This window comes from Rhagoletis pomonella, unplaced genomic scaffold, assembly GCF_013731165.1.
Source record: "Rhagoletis pomonella isolate Grant_MI unplaced genomic scaffold, Rhpom_1.0 Rhpom_scaffold_00005, whole genome shotgun sequence".
Classification (NCBI taxonomy): Eukaryota; Metazoa; Arthropoda; class Insecta; order Diptera; family Tephritidae; genus Rhagoletis; species Rhagoletis pomonella.
In genome coordinates, this window is record NW_023458559.1 from 29,985,049 (window position 1) to 30,005,120 (window position 20,072).

The 20,072-nt window shown below is 35.7% G+C and overlaps 4 protein-coding genes across 5 annotated transcripts; 1 reads left to right on the plus strand and 3 right to left on the minus strand.

Moving 5' to 3' along the window:
• Positions 1-6,383: 6,383 nt before the first annotated feature.
• On the minus strand, positions 6,384-7,080 carry LOC118740062. The gene has a single exon (XM_036471556.1). The coding sequence runs from the start codon at positions 7,078-7,080 to the stop codon at positions 6,460-6,462; it is 621 nt and encodes a 206-aa protein (XP_036327449.1). The 3' UTR covers positions 6,384-6,459.
• A 434-nt stretch (positions 7,081-7,514) lies between these two features.
• Positions 7,515-8,807, minus strand: LOC118738818 (nitric oxide synthase-interacting protein homolog). Its single transcript, XM_036469808.1, has 3 exons — positions 7,945-8,807; positions 7,780-7,888; positions 7,515-7,718 (listed from the first exon to the last, which is right to left on the minus strand). The coding sequence occupies exons 1-3, from the start codon at positions 8,679-8,681 to the stop codon at positions 7,647-7,649; spliced, it is 918 nt and encodes a 305-aa protein (XP_036325701.1). The 5' UTR covers positions 8,682-8,807; the 3' UTR covers positions 7,515-7,646.
• Positions 8,808-10,386: 1,579 nt separating this feature from the next.
• LOC118738820 (pyroglutamyl-peptidase 1-like) lies at positions 10,387-11,509 on the minus strand. The gene is made up of 2 exons (XM_036469812.1): positions 11,091-11,509; positions 10,387-11,034 (listed from the first exon to the last, which is right to left on the minus strand). The coding sequence occupies exons 1-2, from the start codon at positions 11,334-11,336 to the stop codon at positions 10,540-10,542; spliced, it is 741 nt and encodes a 246-aa protein (XP_036325705.1). The 5' UTR covers positions 11,337-11,509; the 3' UTR covers positions 10,387-10,539.
• A 93-nt stretch (positions 11,510-11,602) lies between these two features.
• Positions 11,603-13,890, plus strand: LOC118738819 (peroxisomal biogenesis factor 3-like). 2 transcript variants are annotated; one of them, XM_036469811.1, is made up of 3 exons: positions 11,615-11,700; positions 11,767-12,000; positions 12,205-13,890. In XM_036469811.1, the coding sequence occupies exon 3, from the start codon at positions 12,278-12,280 to the stop codon at positions 13,406-13,408; it is 1,131 nt and encodes a 376-aa protein (XP_036325704.1). In that variant the 5' UTR covers positions 11,615-11,700; positions 11,767-12,000; positions 12,205-12,277; the 3' UTR covers positions 13,409-13,890. The 2 variants fall into 2 exon arrangements, with proteins under 2 accessions (XP_036325703.1, XP_036325704.1); XM_036469810.1 differs by having other exon boundaries at positions 11,603-12,000.
• The last annotated feature ends 6,182 nt before the right edge of the window (positions 13,891-20,072 follow it).

Consider the following 20,072-nt stretch of genomic DNA (forward strand, 5'->3'; position numbering starts at 1 on the left):
TTTGTTTTCGATTATTTATCGATTTTGATATCCATATTTTTATCGATTTTGTGTCGATATTTTTGTCGGTTTTGTTACCAATATTTTTATCGATTTTGTTATCAATATTTTTATCAATTTTGTTATCGATATTTTTATTGATTTTCGGTTTTGTTATCGATATTTTGTTGGATGCTACTGCCGTTTTTGTTATCGATAGACTATAAAGATAAAAATGAAGATAAAGGAAATCAGAATAACATAAATGTAATTAGAACGAACAGGGGTAGAGGTAGGGATCTAGATAGAGAAAAGACAAAAAATATAACCTTAAGCAAAAGCAGATGTCTGTATGTATGTACGTATGTTTGTATATTGGTTATAAGACAATATATATGTTACGTAAGTTTCACTTCTCACTTCTGTGGCTCAGGCGCACTTCCTTTTTTTAAATTTGAATTAAAATTTTAGTTTTTCCGAAATTACCATAAGCGGACATATCTTATAGGCGGACAAAAAGTAAGTGACCATCGGTGTCTGTTTATTGGAGCTTTCACTGTGCATACAAACAAACAAACACGTAAATATGTATGTAAGTATCTGTACTAAGTACTAAAGGAAAAACTACATTTTCCAACATTGAAAGAATGAATTTTCTTTTTATACCCAGCATTGCTCAACATTGTTGTTATTGCTACTTGTGTATGTTGTTGTTTTTTTTTTTGTTTTAATTCCCCGCCTTGGATGCTTGAATTGTGGCCAAAATCAAATACATCTGTACTCTTACAATGCAGCCGGCCCAGTTGAAGAATCTACGCGCCAGTTGGCCTACAAGTTTGGCTACTTGGCTGCTGGCCGTTTGCCTGATCGATTGTGCATACAACTCGTCTGCGTGCCGTGCATGCGCTTGTGGACATGTTTGCTTGCAATTCGGCTGACCGCCGCAGCCCATGTGACACATACAAATGGAAATGAATGGATGGAGGTGGCTGACAGGGCGTTGATCGGTCGATCTAGGCTGCTGCTTGGCTAGCTGACCGGTTCGTTGGTCGACTGCTTGCTGGCTTGCTTGCATCGTTAGCTGTCTGTTTGGCCAACGGGGCCGCCAGGGCTGGCTGACTGGCCAGCGTCTTGGATTGCGGGAAAAGTGTCACCGCCACCGCCACCGCCGCCGCCGCCGCCGCCGCTGCCACTCAGCCGAAAAGTGTCCACTGCAGCGGAATGCATCCAAGATTTGTGCATTCTGCAAGTATGTACTTATATTGTACATATGTGCGCGCGTGTGTGTATGTTCTTGTCTTGTTTATGCTGAAGAATTGAACTTTTTGGGCAGCTACAAATTTATTGTTGTGATTTATTTTGATTTCATGGCATTTGCCAGGCACTTTGTCCACGAACTATTATTATAGACAGTTTCAGCGTGCGTGTGTGTGTGCAAGTGTGTCTGCTTGTCCACTTGTCTGCTTATAGCAAATATTTCTTGCTACTTGTCTGGTCAGTTGCTGCCCAGCGACTTCGTATTTAAAAGGTATTCGCTGCCCATTAGTCATGGCGGCGCAAATTATAAATTGCATTTCGGCATCGCTTATGAAATGTTTTTAAGCAAATAATGTCGCATTATGAAGGAGAGGGAATGTGCAGAAATGGAAAAATAAATAACTTCGCGTGCAGAAATCATTTAAAATGGTGTCAAAGAGGTGTAGGTAATTCGAAGGCAATCTATTTCAAAAAAAATTATTTATATAAAAAATTGTATGCATTTATTTTTTAATACAAATTTATATAAACTTTAGATTTCCCCGCCAATATTTACAAATAAACGTACGACCTTTGTACTATGAACAAACGATTAATATAACTATCGGAAAGGCCAGCGTTCGCCACTGCGTATGAGTAATCCAAAAGAGGTGATTAACATGTTAAGAGCCGGTTGTTCAATGTCTGATTAGCACAAATTGGGGGTAGAAACTCCGGTTAAGTACAACGACTGCTTTATCGAGCACATGTAACATGCATGATGTGGAAATCGTCGATAGTGTAGTGGTAGTGATAACCAGACATTGAACAACCGGCCCTAACTAGGCAACCCAAATTCAAATGAAAAAATAATTCCTGTGAGATTTTGTTGGCAGGCTTGACTGTTTTCGCTTCAGACTACTATTGACTAACAATAAATTTATCGATAACAAAGCTAATAAATATATATATCGGTAACGTTGTAGATAAATATTCCAATGGCGATATTAATGGATAAATAAACAGGAGTATCGGTAAGCATATCGATAACAAAATCGATAGGTCTATATTGTAAACATATCGACCTCTTTGCGCGAATCTATCGTTTTTACCATTTTTTCGATATTTACTTTTTGACTCAAATTTTTTCTATACCCCACAACGCATCACCTGGAAAAATATAGTACCTACCTAAAATCCCTATAGTTACTCCAAAAATTAACTGTATATTTCACCGTATGTTGCAATGAATTTTTTCTTGGGGGCGAAATTGTCGTATACGCCATACAAAAGTTTTCGTACTTAGTAAAAAGTAAATAAAATAAAAAACTTCTAAAAGTTTTTAAGAGCAAAAAACGCTCCTGTAAATTTGGTTGCTGGCTCATACGACGATTACGAAAGTTACAATTGTTTTGCTGAAAATGAATTTTTTTTCTTTGAGATTTACTAGTTTTGTGAAAGCAAAGTATGGCAACACTGGAGCTCTTAAAATTATTCATTTAAAACAAAAGTTATGATCCCGAAATTTTGAAGAAGGAATACACAATGATGGATAAAGGAACACAAATTCGATATACTAATCGATCCAAATTCGGTGATGGCTATACTAGGTCAGACGATCTAAACCTATGTACGTACCAGAAAAGTCTGCTTCTGGCCACATTCTCAACCATATTTCCGGCGTAAGTCTTAGAATTTAAATCCTTAAAACTTTGTTGATCTAATTAGACAGGTATTAATCAAAAGATAACCATGCGGTCATCAGGGATCTATGACTGTGGTTCGTCCAAAAATACACACAAGACCTTTTAAAAAGCAGTAAGATTCTTAATAACGATTTTTAAAACATAAAAGCTGATTAAAGAGATATATAGCTTCCTTTAGAAGACTATCTAGGAGTATGTAAAGGACTACTTAATCTTAGCCGGAAAGGCATACGGATTATTAATGGGCCTCCCAACACTGACACTGGAAATTAGGATACCATATCCTAGAAAGGTATGACCGTCTGTCGATACGTACTGCAGGTTTTCCAGATTGGTGAAGGGTGCCCGAGACCTTAGATATGGCCATTGAAGCCTTCATATTAGTTATTTTATTTATCTATGTTATTAATTATATACTCTAACTGCCATTAGCAAACAATTCGATAACTAAGTATTTCTATTTTTAAAAACTTAATGCTATACTTAAATGACTTTTATACAAATACGGAGGTACATATAAATATTGTAACTAAGTAAGTACACATGTGTGTGCAATTCGTCTAAATAATTCGCAAACATATTTCGCAAGAGTGAACATTAAACTAACAAATTTGTTCATTAAACAAAATGTCAACAACAAAAGAATTAACAAAGCAGTCCACCAGCCACCGACATCGTCTAACGCAAGAGATTTATGCGGAAGCATTTTTTCTGCTGCATGGGCATATAACGCTGAAGATCTGATTTCCAGCCAAAACCGAAAATAAATAGCAACGGCGCACAGTGAAAAAGTCGCCGCTGTAGTGGAAATAGTTATTACTGACAATACTAGTTGGGATGCGGGAAGAGCTGATCGAACCAGGTACCTAGTGCAGGCCAGACGTCCATAGGTCAATGTGGAGGCTGAGTTGTCGCTTGGTTTGAAAGAGGTCGCTTTTATGAAGATGCTTATTACAAAGTGGATGACTCTAATTAAGGTTAAGTGAGTTGAGTGGGTGACGCACAGTGGGGCAAAAAAGGTTGCCGGGGACAAATCAATTTTGAGAGCCCAAATATGCACTGATTTCAAGTTTCTTTTTTTTTTAATAAGAGATAATTAAACTTCGCGTCGATCTATTCATGTCGATTTTTTAAAAAAGCTCTACTTATTTATTTATTTATGTTGAAAAATTAAAGAAAACAAAATTTTACGCTTAAATGCTTCCACTTTTTTTGAAAAATACTTAAAATTAAAAAATGCCTGCAATTATTTAAAAAATTATTCATAAACATTTTACCGTAGGATAAATTTAATTAAAGATGTTTTCAATTGGTTATGTATACAAATATATATATTGAAAGCCGTTTTTTTCTGTTCGAAAAAACTCGGGAACAGCTATACCGTTATTTGTGAAACTTTAAACATGAACTCTACACCCTCCAAGGATGATAATAGAAGAAAAATAATTTCGATATGTCAAGGGGGCGTGGCGCCTCCCATACAAACTGAAGTTTTCACACAACATATCTCTGGAAGTATCCATCGTAGAGTGCTGTAACTTAGTATAGAGATACATAATATCGATGCCAACCTGATGGAAAAAATTCGAGTTATTGAAAAAGAGGGCGTAGCACCTCCCATACAAACTGGATTTCTCACATTAGAATTTGTATGTGGTGTGAGAAATTCAGTTTGTATGGGATGTGCCATGCCCCCTTTTTCAATAAGACCCATTTTGTCCATGAGTTTGGCGTCGATATTATGTATCTCTAGATATTATGTATCTCTAAGTTGCAGCACTATTCGATTAATACTTCCAGAGATATGTTGTGTGAAAACTTCAGTTTGTATGGGGGGCGCCACGCCCCCTTGATATATCGAAATGATTTTTCTCCTTTTATTTTGTTGATCTTAAAATCGATTTGTCCACAGCAGCCTGAATGAGAATCAAAAATTTTGTACGCCCAAGTATGATAGACATTTTATTTTATTTTATTATATGTTGTTTATAAATGAATTATATTTTTATAAATCATACATATGTTTTCAGTCATATGTTTGGTCAAAAATATTGTTCTTCAAAAAAAAAACATGCAAATCCAACGTATATATTAAAAAAAAAATCATTTTTTGTACTTTTTATTATACTAATATTATAGATTTTAAGACGAGAAACACGATTCCACTGTTTAAAAAACGAAAAAAAATGTCAACCCCTCAATTTGGAAACTGCATTATATATTGCATTTTTTTATGATTTGCATGTAGCTGTGCATCCAAGACCTTTATGCTATTCAAGACCTTTAATTTAAGCCAAGGTAGAAGTCTTTGAACTAGGAGATGATGTCAAACGCGCCAGGCAAACTCAACAATGATGGAGGGGAGGGAAGGTGCGGCCAAGATGGTGCGCGTCCTCCAAATTAACCTGCATCACTGCAAAACAGCATCAGCTGCACTGCCTCTCCAGCCCTCTTAAGGCGCTGAAGTCGGCAAAGCACACTATAATAAGTGGATACATATACTATAGGTAAGTACCAATCTAAAAATTTTGTTTCTACCTCAGTTCAGTGACGAGGACTCCACCACTGTCAGAATGGCGGTGAACGGACGACTAGTAAGGCTTGCCTCGATATATCTGGCACATGAAAGGCAAGTTGCCACTTCAACGGTCATGTAGCTAGTCGAGCGCTGGAACTGGGCCCTGATATTAGGAGGTGATGTGAACGCACATCATAGCACATGGGAAGCGGAGACATCAACGAACGGGGTAAGTTACTCTTTGAGTTCATACTAAAATCTGACTTTGTTATAAGCAGTAGGGGTAGCACGCCTACCTTTCTTCTCTGATCACTGCTACATCCAATTCGTCTTATGTAGATGAAGTCTCGTCTGCGGTGCCTCCAAAAGGAAATATAAGAAAATCCGACTGACACAAGTACAGAAAAGAGCGTGATAAGCGGTTCTACCACACTATGAATTGCAAGTAAATCGAAGGGGCTGGTAAAACACTTTACTGCGGCATGTAACAAGACTATATGATAAAGCCGATAGGCAAAAAGAAACCACCTTGGTGCAGTTCAAAGACTGACGAGGCCCACGAATCCTGTCGTAGGGACTTCAGTATCGCGGGAGGCGATACGCAATGGGAAATATAAAACTTAAACTTAAAGGATTACAAGAAATTATTAAGGAAAAGCAAAAGATCCTCATGGAAGGATGCAGTGTTATGGAATCTATATCAGAAGGTTTTAGGCTCAGGAAGGATCCCTCTAATTCCCCTCGTATCGCCCCGGGATGCTTGCTAAGATCCGACGGAGCGCGGACGGAAACTGGGAAGGAATCACTGGGCCATCGTCTGCGCACGCATTTTCGGACCAATCAGAGATAGAGGTCAACCGGAATTTTTTAATTGTTTTGAAAATCTTTTCATACTTTCGTGCGTAACGGAAATAACCATAGCCGTAGGAATAATAATAGCCATGCTGAACGTAAAAAACAAAGCGCGTTTATTCAAATAAATAGTTATCTTAAAACTAAATAATAAGAGCAAAAAACTACTTAAAACTTAAAAGCCTGTACCTCCGATATCCTATAGCACTGTGCTTGCTTGAATGGCACACACTTCTCCAGCAGAAAATCCCAACCATAACCAAAGCTGCAGCGTAAAATACTCAAGTAGCCACGCGAACATCTATAATAGTACTCACAACGTAGTTGATAGGGAAAATACTCATCCACCGCGGGCTGGCAGTGTGGACGATGCGGCACTGTTGTTGATGGCAGCGTATCGACGATCGTTGCGACTGTTACATGTGTTGTTGCTGCGATATTACTAGGTGTTGTACTAGCTGCATTATAATTTGGTGATGCTAATGTTGTTGACTGCTGTTGCACAGATTCGCTCTGTTGCCCCGCGCCTTCAGCGTTTTCCGCAATATATTCGACGCATTTGAAGGAAACATCATCTGTGCACTGTTGCTGTTGTGGATCAAAATATGTGCCAACTGGACATAAATCTGTGAAGGAGTTTTCGCCCATGCAGTAAATGTAGCCGAGACAATTGTTTTCAATGGCTACGAAATTGCCATCGGCTGAATGTTTGCACTCCTTGAAATGTTCAGCAAGTGTTTCTCTAGTGCAAAGACAAAGTAAAACCAATTTTCCAAATGTGGCATGCATATTTGGAAGGCTTTAAATGATTCTTTAATTAATATAATTTTACGAACTTGTGGCTGACTGCTTTCTGATGTCTTCAAAGCATTTTTAGCGCTTATATCTCGATGAATTGAAGGTCACTGGTAAAATTCGATAGTTGAGATCTCTTATCTATTTTCAATGTCGTTATTGGCAAATAAACTATCTATGCGTACCAATGGATGTTGCTATTTTGAACTTCGATTGACTGATATGGCATATTTCCGATAAGAGGCTTTGAACCTATAAAAGTTGAGTTAAACAAATTTAGGTAAAGGCCAATAATAACAGTAAGCAAAACAATTGTAAACATTTACTAAGAAAAAATAATTTGGTGCTTCTAACTGGTAAGAGCGATAAATTGATACCCCCGAAAGCACTTTCGTGTATTCAGTTCTTAAGGCTGAACACATATCGGAGACGTTTTTGCCTTTGCAAACTTTTTGCATAGGTATGCTTTTATTGAACAAGATTATATTTAAACTAATGTACAATAAAACTGCAAAGATAAATTAATTATACGCTAAAAATATAGTATGTATAAAACCGCTTTAGACCTGCAGCATTGGACGCTTTTCCTTTGCATCTAAATTGTCATTGGTCGTAGCGTAACCGGTGCCGCCCTGTGAAAGAACCAAATAACTTAAATCAATGCCTTTTTGTAATTATTGTCACCGAACGTACCCTCTGCAATGGTATAATATCCTTTTCAGTGAGTTTTTGATTTGTCAAAGGGTGTATCATATCTTTTTTAATTAATTTCTCTACACACTCCATAGTTACTACATCGCCGCTGCAAATAAAACATAAATTAGCTCCGTATTATTTCGCAAAACCATTCAAACTCACGTTGGCCGTAACACCGCACATGGCACAGCATTGCTGAGCACATCGTGCGTTACAGGACACATATAACGTGCCTCCTTCGCTATTAGTGAACGGCTGTTATCACCGTCTTTGAGTAATGTAAATTTTATATCAATCAAATCTTTCACTTTTAGAGGCTTCCCGGATACAGGGCAATAAATCGTGGACTCAGGTTTTTTTGCTTTCGCAGCGCCAGCATTTGGACATTCTGAAGGTACCCAAAAACTGGGCAACTTTTTTTCATTCCCATTAGTCATATTGGAGATAGATCCACCAGCAGCGGCTATGGCGGCCGCTGATGTGCTGGGAGTGACAGCCTCAACAGGAGCCGATTTGGAGCCACTTGCATTCTCATTGACTGGTTTTCCGGCATTTACAAACTTTTCAATACATTTCTGTTGCTTGAGGTTCAATTCTTGTGCATTTTCAGTTTCTTCTAAGCGCCGAAGACGTTCATACTCCTTCAGTTTCCGGCTGTATTCATTTTTCTTGGTGATAACATATTGCAAAATGGCTTCCTTATCGAAAAGGTAGCCGTCCTTTGTTACCACCGGATTACGACATGGTTGCAAAGTCAGAGAACAACAATCGAACGATTTTACTGAATCCTTTCCAAGACGTTGGGCTTTGGTTCCATAGCCTGATTCGGCGGCATCGCGACGCTTTTCATTGTAGGTGTATACAGCTCCGGCCGTGCAATTGCGTGCATGTCGAGTCATTTTATTGATTTAATTGTGAACCAGCCTTTTTAAATAACAAAACACAAAACAAGAATCAATATTTTCTAAAGTTTATTCCGAGATGCAGAAAATAGTGGAAGCGCATAAAAACAAAATAAAGAACGTAATTATAATTTACGTTCTGAGAACTAGAAGAAACAGGGCTGCCAAATCATCGGCTTTTACACAATTCAAATTCTCGGCACATTCCCCACAAACGAAATATATATCTTTAAGTTTAGTTCCCTTCCCAAAGCTATTACGATTCTCTGCATCTTTTGTTTATTAAGTGTTAAATAAAATATTAAATATATATTATAAATGAAAAAATTGATTATTAGGGATTATAAAATTTCATTAGATGACGTCAGCTCTTTGGACCGTGGTTGTAAAAAATTTATTTGGTTATTAAAATTTAATCTGCAGTTCAATTCTCATAGCACTTATTTAGATACAAAATCCAAGAAGTCTATTATCGTATTCATGAGTGCTCATTTACACACGGCGATTTTTGTTGCTGCAACTCGACGTTTGCAGGAGAGATCGTGACGAGGAGAGGAGCACCGAGTTGCTCGTGCTCGGGCAACACGCTTTGTGCTCTCGTTCGTCTGTGTAAATTGAGTTAGCGGTTCACAGCTAACAACAACAATTGCATACACAATAATCGTCGTGTGTAAATGAAATGAGCAACACCAAAAGGGAATGTGAAAAATCGTGTCGACAAAAGTTTCCGTGTATAAACGCAGTCTGAGAATACATACTGTGACGAAAAATAAAAAATTGGAATTGTTCGAAATTGTTGTTGCTTGCGATTGAAAATGAAAATGTGTGTGTGAATTTGTGAGTAAATTTAAAAATTAAATTGTTTGGAAACGTCAAGAATTTTAAAAGTTACTCTCAGTGGTTCTACCTTACTATATTTTTATCATGAATCATTTAATACAGAAGATACCAAAAGAATCAAACTCAATAAGGAAATCCTATGAAAATTAATTTGAAAATGTTTATGAAACTTAAATTTTTGTTAGGTAGTTAATAAAGAGCAAATTCCCCAAATTTTTCCACAACATATCGTTCCCCAAACATTACCCACAAAGCTTGAAATTTCATCAATTTTGGGAATTATCCACAAAACGGCACCGCTAATTCCAAATTATCAGAACATAGTGGAAGTGCATAAAAACAAAGTAGAGAACGTAATTATAATTTACGTTCTCTGAAAAAGAATAAACAGGGCTGCCATATCATTGTCCTGTACACAAAGAGCGTAAATATTAGCTCTGATCCAGTACTCCATGAACTTACAGGATTTAACACGAACTTGCAGGAAGTTGCAGGAAAAATGTTCCCGTACTCCAAAATCCTGTAAATGGGAGCGACTTTTGGAGAGTTGTGTAGAGAATGAAGTTGTAAGATTTTACCCGAACTTTTCTTCTGGTAAAATCATGAAAAGTGTCCAGCAATCGCTGGTTGACGTTTTTACAGGAAAAATGTTTTTTTTGTTCCCGTATTTTTTGTTGCTACTCACTTTTTACTCTTACTTCAGAGTAATTTTGCTGTTTAGAGCTATTATTTTTTCTATTATCGCTTCTTTTCTGTTATTTTCACACAAAAAATAAAATGGTACATTACAATCTCTTACCTTTCCTCTCCAAAAACTCTCCCTTCCACTACTCATAATAAAAAGTAAAATCAAGTTGTCTGTGCATATATAACTTTATTAAATAAAAAATTTTTTAAATGGAAATACATTTCAATACTTCGTAGCCGTTAATATAAGAAATACAAACATATACAAAAATACGTTACTAACCTTTGTTATTCTGTTTTATGACTAATAGTGAATATTATTGCACAATTAAAGGCACTCCTTCCCTTTTTCTCTCACCTGTTCCACACATTCTTCAATTATCCTCAATACAACCTCTTTTGTCTCCTCTGAATTAAATGGACAGTCAATAGGCGGCACATGTATGAACAATGTACGATTCCTATTTCTATCCAAAGATTTCAAGTATATATAACCACACAAATAATTGCCTACATCATCAGAACTTTTTGCCACTGTCAGTGGTAGCACCGAATCTGCCCCGGTTGTACTTTCTACGGCTTCGTCTGTAGCTGATGGTATACACTCACACGATTCAGCAACAACTTGAACAATTTTGTCTATGTCCAAACCGCAATGCAAAATTTCATCATCTTTAGTATTAGCTTTACAGTTCTTCAAGCAAGCTGCGCCTTTCGGCAGATGTTTCCGAGCATAATCGGGCCTTGTAAATTTATGATTATATGCCAACTTCTCCACATGTATGCAGGTAGCACTGCCATGGACGCCACAATGTATGACAAGCTTTAAAGGCAAGAAAGTTGCTTGAAAGGAATAATCATCTAATATGAAGCATGTACCTCTGGTTTGCGTGACCATATGTCATCTACAGCTTTGTCCACTGCGCCATACTCTACAGGTACTTCTAATTTGTCCAGCTTATAGTGGTGTCCATGCCAAGTAAGCTCGTCTGGCAGCAGGCGCACAGCTTCCCAACTGGCATTCACATCTTCGTGTCCAACAAAGGGGCCAAAGCCGGTGACGATGATCAATTTTTCTTCTGCTTCCGCTGGTGCTTCAACTGTATTCCCTTGAAGTTGAGCCATTTCTGCAGTACGATGACAACTTAATCTAAATCGGAGCAAAAATGTTACCGAATGTGCCTTTGTTGACTAATTATTACTTTATTTGTATTTATCTAAAATGGGCTTTTATTTATGAGTGCGACGCTTGTCAAACAACCTAACCGTTAGAAGATGCCGCAGGGTATTAAAAACCAAAAATCTAAAAAAAAATAGGTTAAAACAGCGGTGTCACCCTGCATTCGGGCACAGCAAAAACGATAAAGCAGAGAAATGTCAAACCAAATGCCATTCGTGTTGTCATATTTTTGACCTGTGTGAATTCTTGATAGTGGCGTCTGACGTGAAATTTATTGAATAAATAAAAAACGGACTTCGCACTCACCTGGTAGAGGATTTACATTTCACTTGTTAAGCAAATACTTCAGTTTTTACAATAATTCAATATTAAAAGCTCAAAGTCGCAGTAAATTAGTATCAGAAAGGCCACAGGAAAGGTGCCTATAGAACTTTTGTACACACATGGAGATATCGCTTCAAGAAGTTCAATAAATCAGTGCAATCAATAAACCTTATGAATAATTAAATATATCCATTGATGAAACGATAAATGTGTGGGCAGTGCAGGAAGGAGGCAACAAAACAATTGTAAAGTTTACATTTGGAAACAATCTGGGAAACAATACATGTAAGTTATTACATACATACTTTTATATGACCTTTATGATGTCGATTTATGTGGTCCTATTACCGTAATTAAATAAAGGTAATCTTACTAAAGCAGAAAATTGCACTATACCTAATATGTGCAAATAAGTTGCTATACCACAGCTCTCCTCACGATTTCGAGTTTTTAATTTAAATTAAATTAATTTCAAATTTTTAATTCCAGCTTTAAAACAAACCATTTGACGACCTCAAGCTCTTAACAACCTCAAAGCCGCAATACTCTACAATATTTGAAGATGTTTGGCGGTCTGCGTGACTTTATTACACGTCATCGTCGAAAATTTATAGTTACAGGCGTTGTTATTGGAGGCACATTCATAGCAATCAAATATGCACAACGTAAACTCATTGAATTCCAAGAGCGACAAGCACGCGAGTTTTTCGAGAAGACTAGGCGTATGCAGCATTTTGAGTCGACGGAACGCACTTGTAACAAAGTAATCATTGGCATGAGCGCCGAGCTATATGCTGCAATAATACGCGAGTGCAGTACCGATGCCCTGCTCGAGAAGCTGCGTCAAAATCCTCCAAATAAGCTGGAGTTATGGGAAGAAATGAAAATTGTTGCATTCACGAGACTCACCACCTTTATTTATGCCTCCTCAATGCTAGTCATTGCCTTGCGGGTGCAACTAAATCTGCTCGGTGGATATTTGTACCAAGATATTACAACGGAAAAGAAACAAATTTCAGAAGGTCTGAAAGAACAGTACCTGTCAATCATACGACATTTCATACACGAAGGTGGCCTAAGCGAGCTAGTACGCGTGATACGCTCAAAGGTGCTGATGATTATGAAACCATTGCCTTTGACAAAACGTTTCAGCCTTGCCGATATGGAACAACTCTTCTGGACTTTACAAATGGCCATCAACAGTGATGTGTGTGATCCAAATGCGAAAATGGCTACATATTTGCTACCTCCACAGGTGCCAGAGTACAATACAGTCGGGCCACTTTTACAGAAAATGTATAGTGAAACACTGGATCTGCTTGAGAGCGATGACGCCTCATCAGTATGTGCAAATAACATTTGCCGGGGCTTTTCATTGGCCGTAGATGCAATTGCGGAGAATTTGGGTGAAACATTGGCGCTGGCACAGCAGCACGCAGCAAGCACAGAAAAGTCGAAAAATATGGAAAGCGGCGATGTTGCATCAGGAAAAGAAAATAGTGTACTCAATATAAATAGGGCAGAAATGGCACTAGCTAAAATTATACCCATTGTGAGTGGTTTAACTGCGAAGGGATTCGATGAGTCGTCAAGGCCACAAAATTTAGCTACCTCAATGATCACATTCTATGTTGTCGACGAGAAAAGCAAAGTATTCGGCGCGAATGTATATGAAACATTTGGCTCCACATAAGCTATCAAATAAAATTAGGCGCAACAAATGGAATGCCTATAAACCAGAATTGTGCATATGACTGCTTACAAATTTTTTATAAACATATGTACATAATATGTATATTTTCCAACCTATGCGAACAAATATGACTCCATTAGTTTGGAAAAGCACTTTGACAAAGAAGGCTATAAGCGGACTAGTGAGTGGCATTATGAGTTCAAAAATGAGTAGCTTAAGCCAAGAAAGCATTAATTAAAAATAAAAATTGTTGCTTAAAATTAAAGTGAACACCCATTCAGTGCTCTTAAAACTATGGCATTAAATCTCTAGCTGTAAACCGGGATATAAGTTTTTCAGCAAGACAATTTAAAATTTGTTTGTCATACTACAAAATCAGCAAAGCGCTCGTCCTACTTAGCGTAGATTTCATTCCAAAAAAAAAACGAAATAAAGATTTGTGTACTCAATATACATATGTACATACATTCTGCATGTTTCGACGCAATTTATTTATTATTTTATTGTAATAATGATTCTTTGACGCTGTTTAAAAAAAATTATTAATACAGTAACAATGCAGATCATATTATTAACTTTTTAGTGATTGGAAATATAATTCAAATGAATACAGAACTTCTTTCTTGTTGTTTAAATGTCAGTAATAGCAGGCACAGAGAACTTGCACGTTCCGTGGCAAAACGGAAATGGAAATGCCGGGGAATGTTACTAAAACGTGAAGCATGCTTTTGGGCTTATAACGAAGTTCTGGTGCAATAAACGTTTGCAAGTCATTTCGTTCAAAAACATTTTAATCCAAATAAAAAAAATATATATATTTTTCATAAAAGCCAGAGGAACTACGTCGAAATACTACAAAAATTAAATTTAAGTTGAATGTCTACATATTTGCTACCTCCACAGGTGCCAGAGTACAATACAGTCGGGCCACTTTTACAGAAAATGTATAGTGAAACACTGGATCTGCTTGAGAGCGATGACGCCTCATCAGTATGTGCAATGTCAAGTTATATTTAATATTTTCCTTCAGAAATCTTCGCAAAATAAACTATGCAAATTTAGCTAAAAAATATTACATATTTTTACATGATTGATAATCTTATCTCGCATCACGCACAAACATAAGACCAAGATATTGGAAGAACGGCTCTTCATAAAATTAACCCTGTTGCGGTCACTATAGTCAAGTGATTAGAATTGGGATTACAACCAGGGTTGCCAGGCCAGAGTCCCAAAAAAACCGGACACGTTTAGTTTGAAGAAGGGGGAGAGAATGGGGGAGGGAGTTGTGTATGCATGTGTACTTAAACAGATCACATACTCCATAGTTCGTTTAATTTTATTTTTAACACGACTAAATATACTAAAAACTGGACTGTCCGGTAAAAAAGTGGACACCTGGAAACTCTCATTATACTTCGGCAGTAGCTGGGTCCCATGTCAGTGTTAAAGAATGTCTTCTATTTAATGTCGGCTCGCCGCCCGACAGGCACGATGACAAGCTGTGTATGAGATTTATCGTGACTACCTGCCACAATGACTTGACATCACGGTGCTCCTAAGCACAACGGATCAATTCAAATGCCCTGATCAGCGCACTGAAATTCAAGCACTTCATTACCAAATGTCACTGTGTAGTGGACTGGCCAGCTTGGTAGGACGGAAACCTACCTAAAGTCTTTGCCACATTGAACCATTGCTGGTTCTACCCGCTGGCAATGGCAAGTAAAATTTCGACTTAAAACAAAAACACCAAAACACACATCCGAAATTAGATAGCTCTCCTAAGCACACAGCAAAATTTTTCATTTAAACAGTAATTGCGTAAAAAAAATAAACCAGCTGATATCATCCTGATGGTATGTATCATCGCTGTGTTGTTCCTTTAAATTTATGGAAGCTCACTATTTTTTAAATCTATTTCTTTTATTCAGGAACCGAAAATAACCATTAATTCCCAGTGGGAATTAGGAGCACGTAATAATACCTTATTAGCAACTTACTCTTCACCTGGCAGTCATTACCATTTCCCTGCCGAACGTCCCTTACTTTTACAAAGGCATGGCCGCCTTATGTAAGTAGGAATTTAGAATGTACATTTGGTATCAGACATACTTCTGAGCCGCTTTACAAAGTAAGTTACGTGTAATGCAGAGCAGTCGCTCGGAGTAGTTCGGTGCTTGGAAATAACTTCGGCTGCACGTTATTTTGCAACTGACAACGTAATGTGTCTTCGGAGGTGTTCATTTTGCCCTTTACTAGTAGATGACATTGGCCATGATGACAATATTGGTACTAAGAACTGAAAGAAAACATGGCTTACCTCGCAAGGTGCTTACCTATTTTCCGAGTGGGTTACCAAGATTTTTATGTTTAAATTGTTTGCAAATCGTTATTCATTTGACTTTTAGTTTTTCGATTAGGAATAATCGTTAAAAATTGGACTTATATTTTTTCGATAAAAAATAATCGATATTTGGATTTTTTTCGATCATGGTTAACTGCATTTTTATGACTTTTTACGTCTTTTGTGATCGAAAAAATAAAAATCCTAAAATAACGATCGAAAATAAAAATCATAAAATTCCGATTATTTTTAACTGAAAAAAAACTAATCCAATTTTCACTGTTAAATTATGATTTTTGTTACGAAGATCAAAACCGTTTCGTTTCCTAATTTCATTTAAATTTTTTGTAGCGATTTTTTAATAAATTTTACTTTTTCAACAATTTTTTTAAATTCGATTTCAGCTTGCTAGTATATTAATTATTTTATTTTGTTCTATTTTTATTTTAACACAATATATTTCATTTCATTCCATTGTATTTCATTTATAATTTTGTTTCACTTCTTTTTTCATATAGTTTTGTATCACTATTTCATTCTGTTTCATTTCGATTGATTTCATCTCGTTTAATTTCATTTAATTTCGTTTCAATAATTTTTCCCACATTTCGTTTTATTTTATTTTTTTGTTTATCTTATTTGAGTTAATTTTATATCCGCTTCATTGCGTTTAACTTTCATTTCCTTTAATTTTATTTAAATTCTCCCTTCACTTAATTTATTAGCTTTCTCTGCCTTTCATTTCACTTAATTTGATTCCACCTTATTTCGTTTCGCATCATTCATTTCGTGTATATTCATTTATCGTTTAATTTTATTTTATTTCGTTTCAATTCTGCTTCATTTCATTTAGTTTCCTTTCATTTCGTTTTTTTATTTAATTTTATTTAAAAATTAGAAAAAAAATGTTATCTGATGTTTGATATTTTTGTACGCATTATCTTGTTCATTGCTTTTTAACCACTATTTTTTAGTTTTTCCTGGGACCGTAAGGGTTATAACTTTTTAACCGACTTCACAAAAAGGAGAAGGTTATCAATTCGTCGGGATATTTTTTCTTTTATGTATATTATATAGCTTTCGACCACGTTAAGGGGTCAAGTCGCACACCAAAATTGTACTAAAATTCGCAAATTTACAAAAAGTTATACACCAGTGTGCTACTTGAGGTGTTACTTCACAAGGGGTCCCATACTAATTCGGTTTAAATCCGTTCATTGGATCATGTAGAAATTAACGATAATCTTAAATTTTGTTTTTTGTTTAAAAATTACTTGTATGTATTTAAAAAAAAACACTTTTTAATGGTTATTTACTGAGTTAAATTTTTTGATTGAAAAATAAGGGTTATTTTTCGAGTTTTATATCTTGCTCAGGGAATAATCGTTATTTTTTAGTTATATTTTTTGCTTTGAAAATAATCATTATTATTATCAATTCGTCGGAATTTTTTTTAATGTATATTACCGCATAACTTTGGACCACGTTAACCGATTTCTACAAATTCTTTTTTTTTTTTAAGAAAGGTGTTAACTCACAGGCACTGTTGTCAACTTAGTGCTTTTCACTCTAAATTTAGTGCTTTTTCTAATTCAGAACGCGAAAATTTTTGGTGTTTTTTTTTTTAGTTTGAAGACACCAAAACTGTAAATCTGAAACATTTACAGTTAAATTTAGAGCAGTTTGAAGTCTCGTAAGGAACTTTACAAAAATGGAAACAAAATCATGGCACAATGACAATCATAAACGAAAGAGCATATATTTGTCAAAAAAATATGTTGCAGCACTTATAATCATGCCAGAATTACATACGGTAATTTGCCATTGTCGGCAAAAACGTCCATGTTGCTGGGACCAGGAATTAACCTTTGCCACATTTTTTACGAATATTAAAAAAGCACCAGCATCTCCTAACAGTAAAATGAATAACGAAACTTTTTAAAAATGAATAATCGAGTAGGCACCTTTTTTTTACACAAAAAGATTTTTCCACTATGCGCCGGTGGATGTGCTCAAATAAGACACTTTAAAAAGGGAAATCAAATTTTGTTATGTTTCAGGTGTGAAGCGATCGAAAAGAAAAGCTCTTAACGTTCCTTTAGTTCACGAGATCATAAGAGACTACAGTGTAGATTTAAACTTCCACATAGCTCATGAAACTTAATTTTTTGTTGTTACTTTCATTTGATAGGAATTGTAGAAATAATTAAGCAAATCGAAGAAAAATTAATATTTAAACAGCGCAAATCTAAGCGAAACGGCAACGCTGGACACAACTGCAAATTAGAAAATAAGAACAAAAATGTTTACTTCGCGTCGTTTGGACGAGCAAGAAGCATTAATTTTTACAAATTTGAATCCGAACACGTACAATAAAATTGTGTATGCACACAAAGTCCATTAAATTCCTCCAATAAGAAATTTGGTGCTTTTTTCAAGAAAAAACTCGATTTTTCTTGGGTTGTAGTGCTTTTTCAAATTCAAAACCTGACAACACCGCTCACAGGTGGTCCCATATTAATTTGGTTTAAATCCGATCATCGGATCATGACGAAATTAACGATAATCTAAAATTTGTATATGAGGATTGAAGTCGGTTTTGTTTTTTTGCTTAAAATCTACTTGTTTGAGTTTTATTTTTTGCTTAGAAAGCAAAAGTAGCTTCTGGTTAAGGAATAATAACTAAAATTACCACTAAACCTTAGACAAAGACGAATACGATTGTGATGGAGAAGCCGAAGACGAAAACGAACATGAAGATGGATACAAACAGTGTTGGACATACCTAAATGCTTTTGTATTTAAAGCACTGTTTGCATACTAGATACTGAAATACTTAGTATTTAGAGATGTCTAAATATTCAAGTAGGAATGGACTTAAGCATTCGTGAGCTTGCAAAATACTCAAGTAAAATGACTTAGGTATTTAGGAGCTTTTAGATATTAAAGTAAAAAACTTGGATATTTAGGAGCTGCTAGATATTATGGTACAAACAATGAAAGTATTTAGCAGGCGCCAAATACTCAGGTACTTTGGAGATACAAAGTACTTTCACTGCTCTTTTAACTAAATACTTTATGATTTAGAAGAAATTGAAAAAATAATTCCCTCAACTCACCTTACCACAACTCCCTTGTCCTCACCGCAATCTACTTACCACACACACCTCACTTAAACTCAGCACACCTGATCTAACCTCATCTAAATTTACCAAAACTTAGCTCACCACAACTGAACTCATGACATGAACGAAAGACACAAGATCACGCCTTCCCGAAAGAAAGAAAAAAGTTATTTTCTAGCTGTTGGAATCTCGACGCCATCTTTGTTGTAAGAAGTAAACAACGAAGACAATGCAAAAACCGCGTAACTGTTGAACGCATGAATAATCATTTTTATTATGCAAATTCTTCTATAAATCATGTCGTGTTAAATTATTCCTTATCTTACGTGTACACACGTTGTCACAAGCGGAAATTAAGAAAATTGCAGTAAAAAGCCACCACCAAATTGTAAACAACGAACAAATGTAAACAAACGGCTAATGTCAAAGTCGCCCAAATTTTTCCTAAATGCGATTATAACTGGCTACTAAGAAGAAGGCGTGATCTTGTATTTTTGGTTCATGGAACTCATGACACTCGTTCTCACCACACCTTACCTAAACTCACCAAACCGGGACTTGGTGGGACTTGGGACTGTTTGCTTGATTTTCGGGACTATTACATAATTTTGGTTGTATTTGTCGATCTTGATATCAATAAATTTACCGATTTTTAAATCGATACATATTCGATATTGTTATCAATATATTTATATATTTATCTATATTTTTTATATATATTTATAAAAAATAAAGATAAAAGAGGTTTATTTGCCTTGTTTATTTATATTTTTATTATCACTAATTTCTTGAAACTCTAAAGTAGATCATAATAAAATATGTACAACGAATTAAATATATAAACTTTTAGTTTCCAAATAATATAAATTTCTTTACTAATAATAAAGGAGCTAAAAAAAAAATATTTCATGAAGAAATAACATTTGTTCGTTTTTTAGTGGTTTTGGTTTAAAAATGTAAAAAAGTAATGTATATCAGTTGAAAGATTAATTATGTTTATGGTGACGTCATTAGTTTTTAATTGCTTATGAAGTTCATAACATTTAATATTTAAAAAAATAAACTTTAACTTCAAAAACGTCTTTATATTTAATTGCCACCAAATAATGTTGTCATGGTTTAAATGAGCGTGAAAAGTTTTATTGATCTGCATTTTCGTTTTTGCATAGCTGAACGGTCGGTATTCTAGTTA

Coding starts and splice junctions, on each gene's coding strand:
- LOC118738820 (XM_036469812.1), bottom strand. CDS start 11,336: ATGGCTCAACTTCAAGGGAATACAGTTGAAGCACCAGCGGAAGCAGAA. Junction 11,035..11,090: donor TATGGTCACGCAAACCAGAG/GTACATGCTTCA, acceptor TTGCCTTTAAAG/CTTGTCATACATTGTGGCGT.
- LOC118740062 (XM_036471556.1), bottom strand. CDS start 7,080: ATGCATGCCACATTTGGAAAATTGGTTTTACTTTGTCTTTGCACTAGA.
- LOC118738819 (XM_036469810.1), top strand. CDS start 12,278: ATGTTTGGCGGTCTGCGTGACTTTATTACACGTCATCGTCGAAAATTT.
- LOC118738818 (XM_036469808.1), bottom strand. CDS start 8,681: ATGACTCGACATGCACGCAATTGCACGGCCGGAGCTGTATACACCTAC. Junction 7,889..7,944: donor TGTGCGGTGTTACGGCCAAC/GTGAGTTTGAAT, acceptor TTTTATTTGCAG/CGGCGATGTAGTAACTATGG. Junction 7,719..7,779: donor ATATTATACCATTGCAGAGG/GTACGTTCGGTG, acceptor GTTCTTTCACAG/GGCGGCACCGGTTACGCTAC.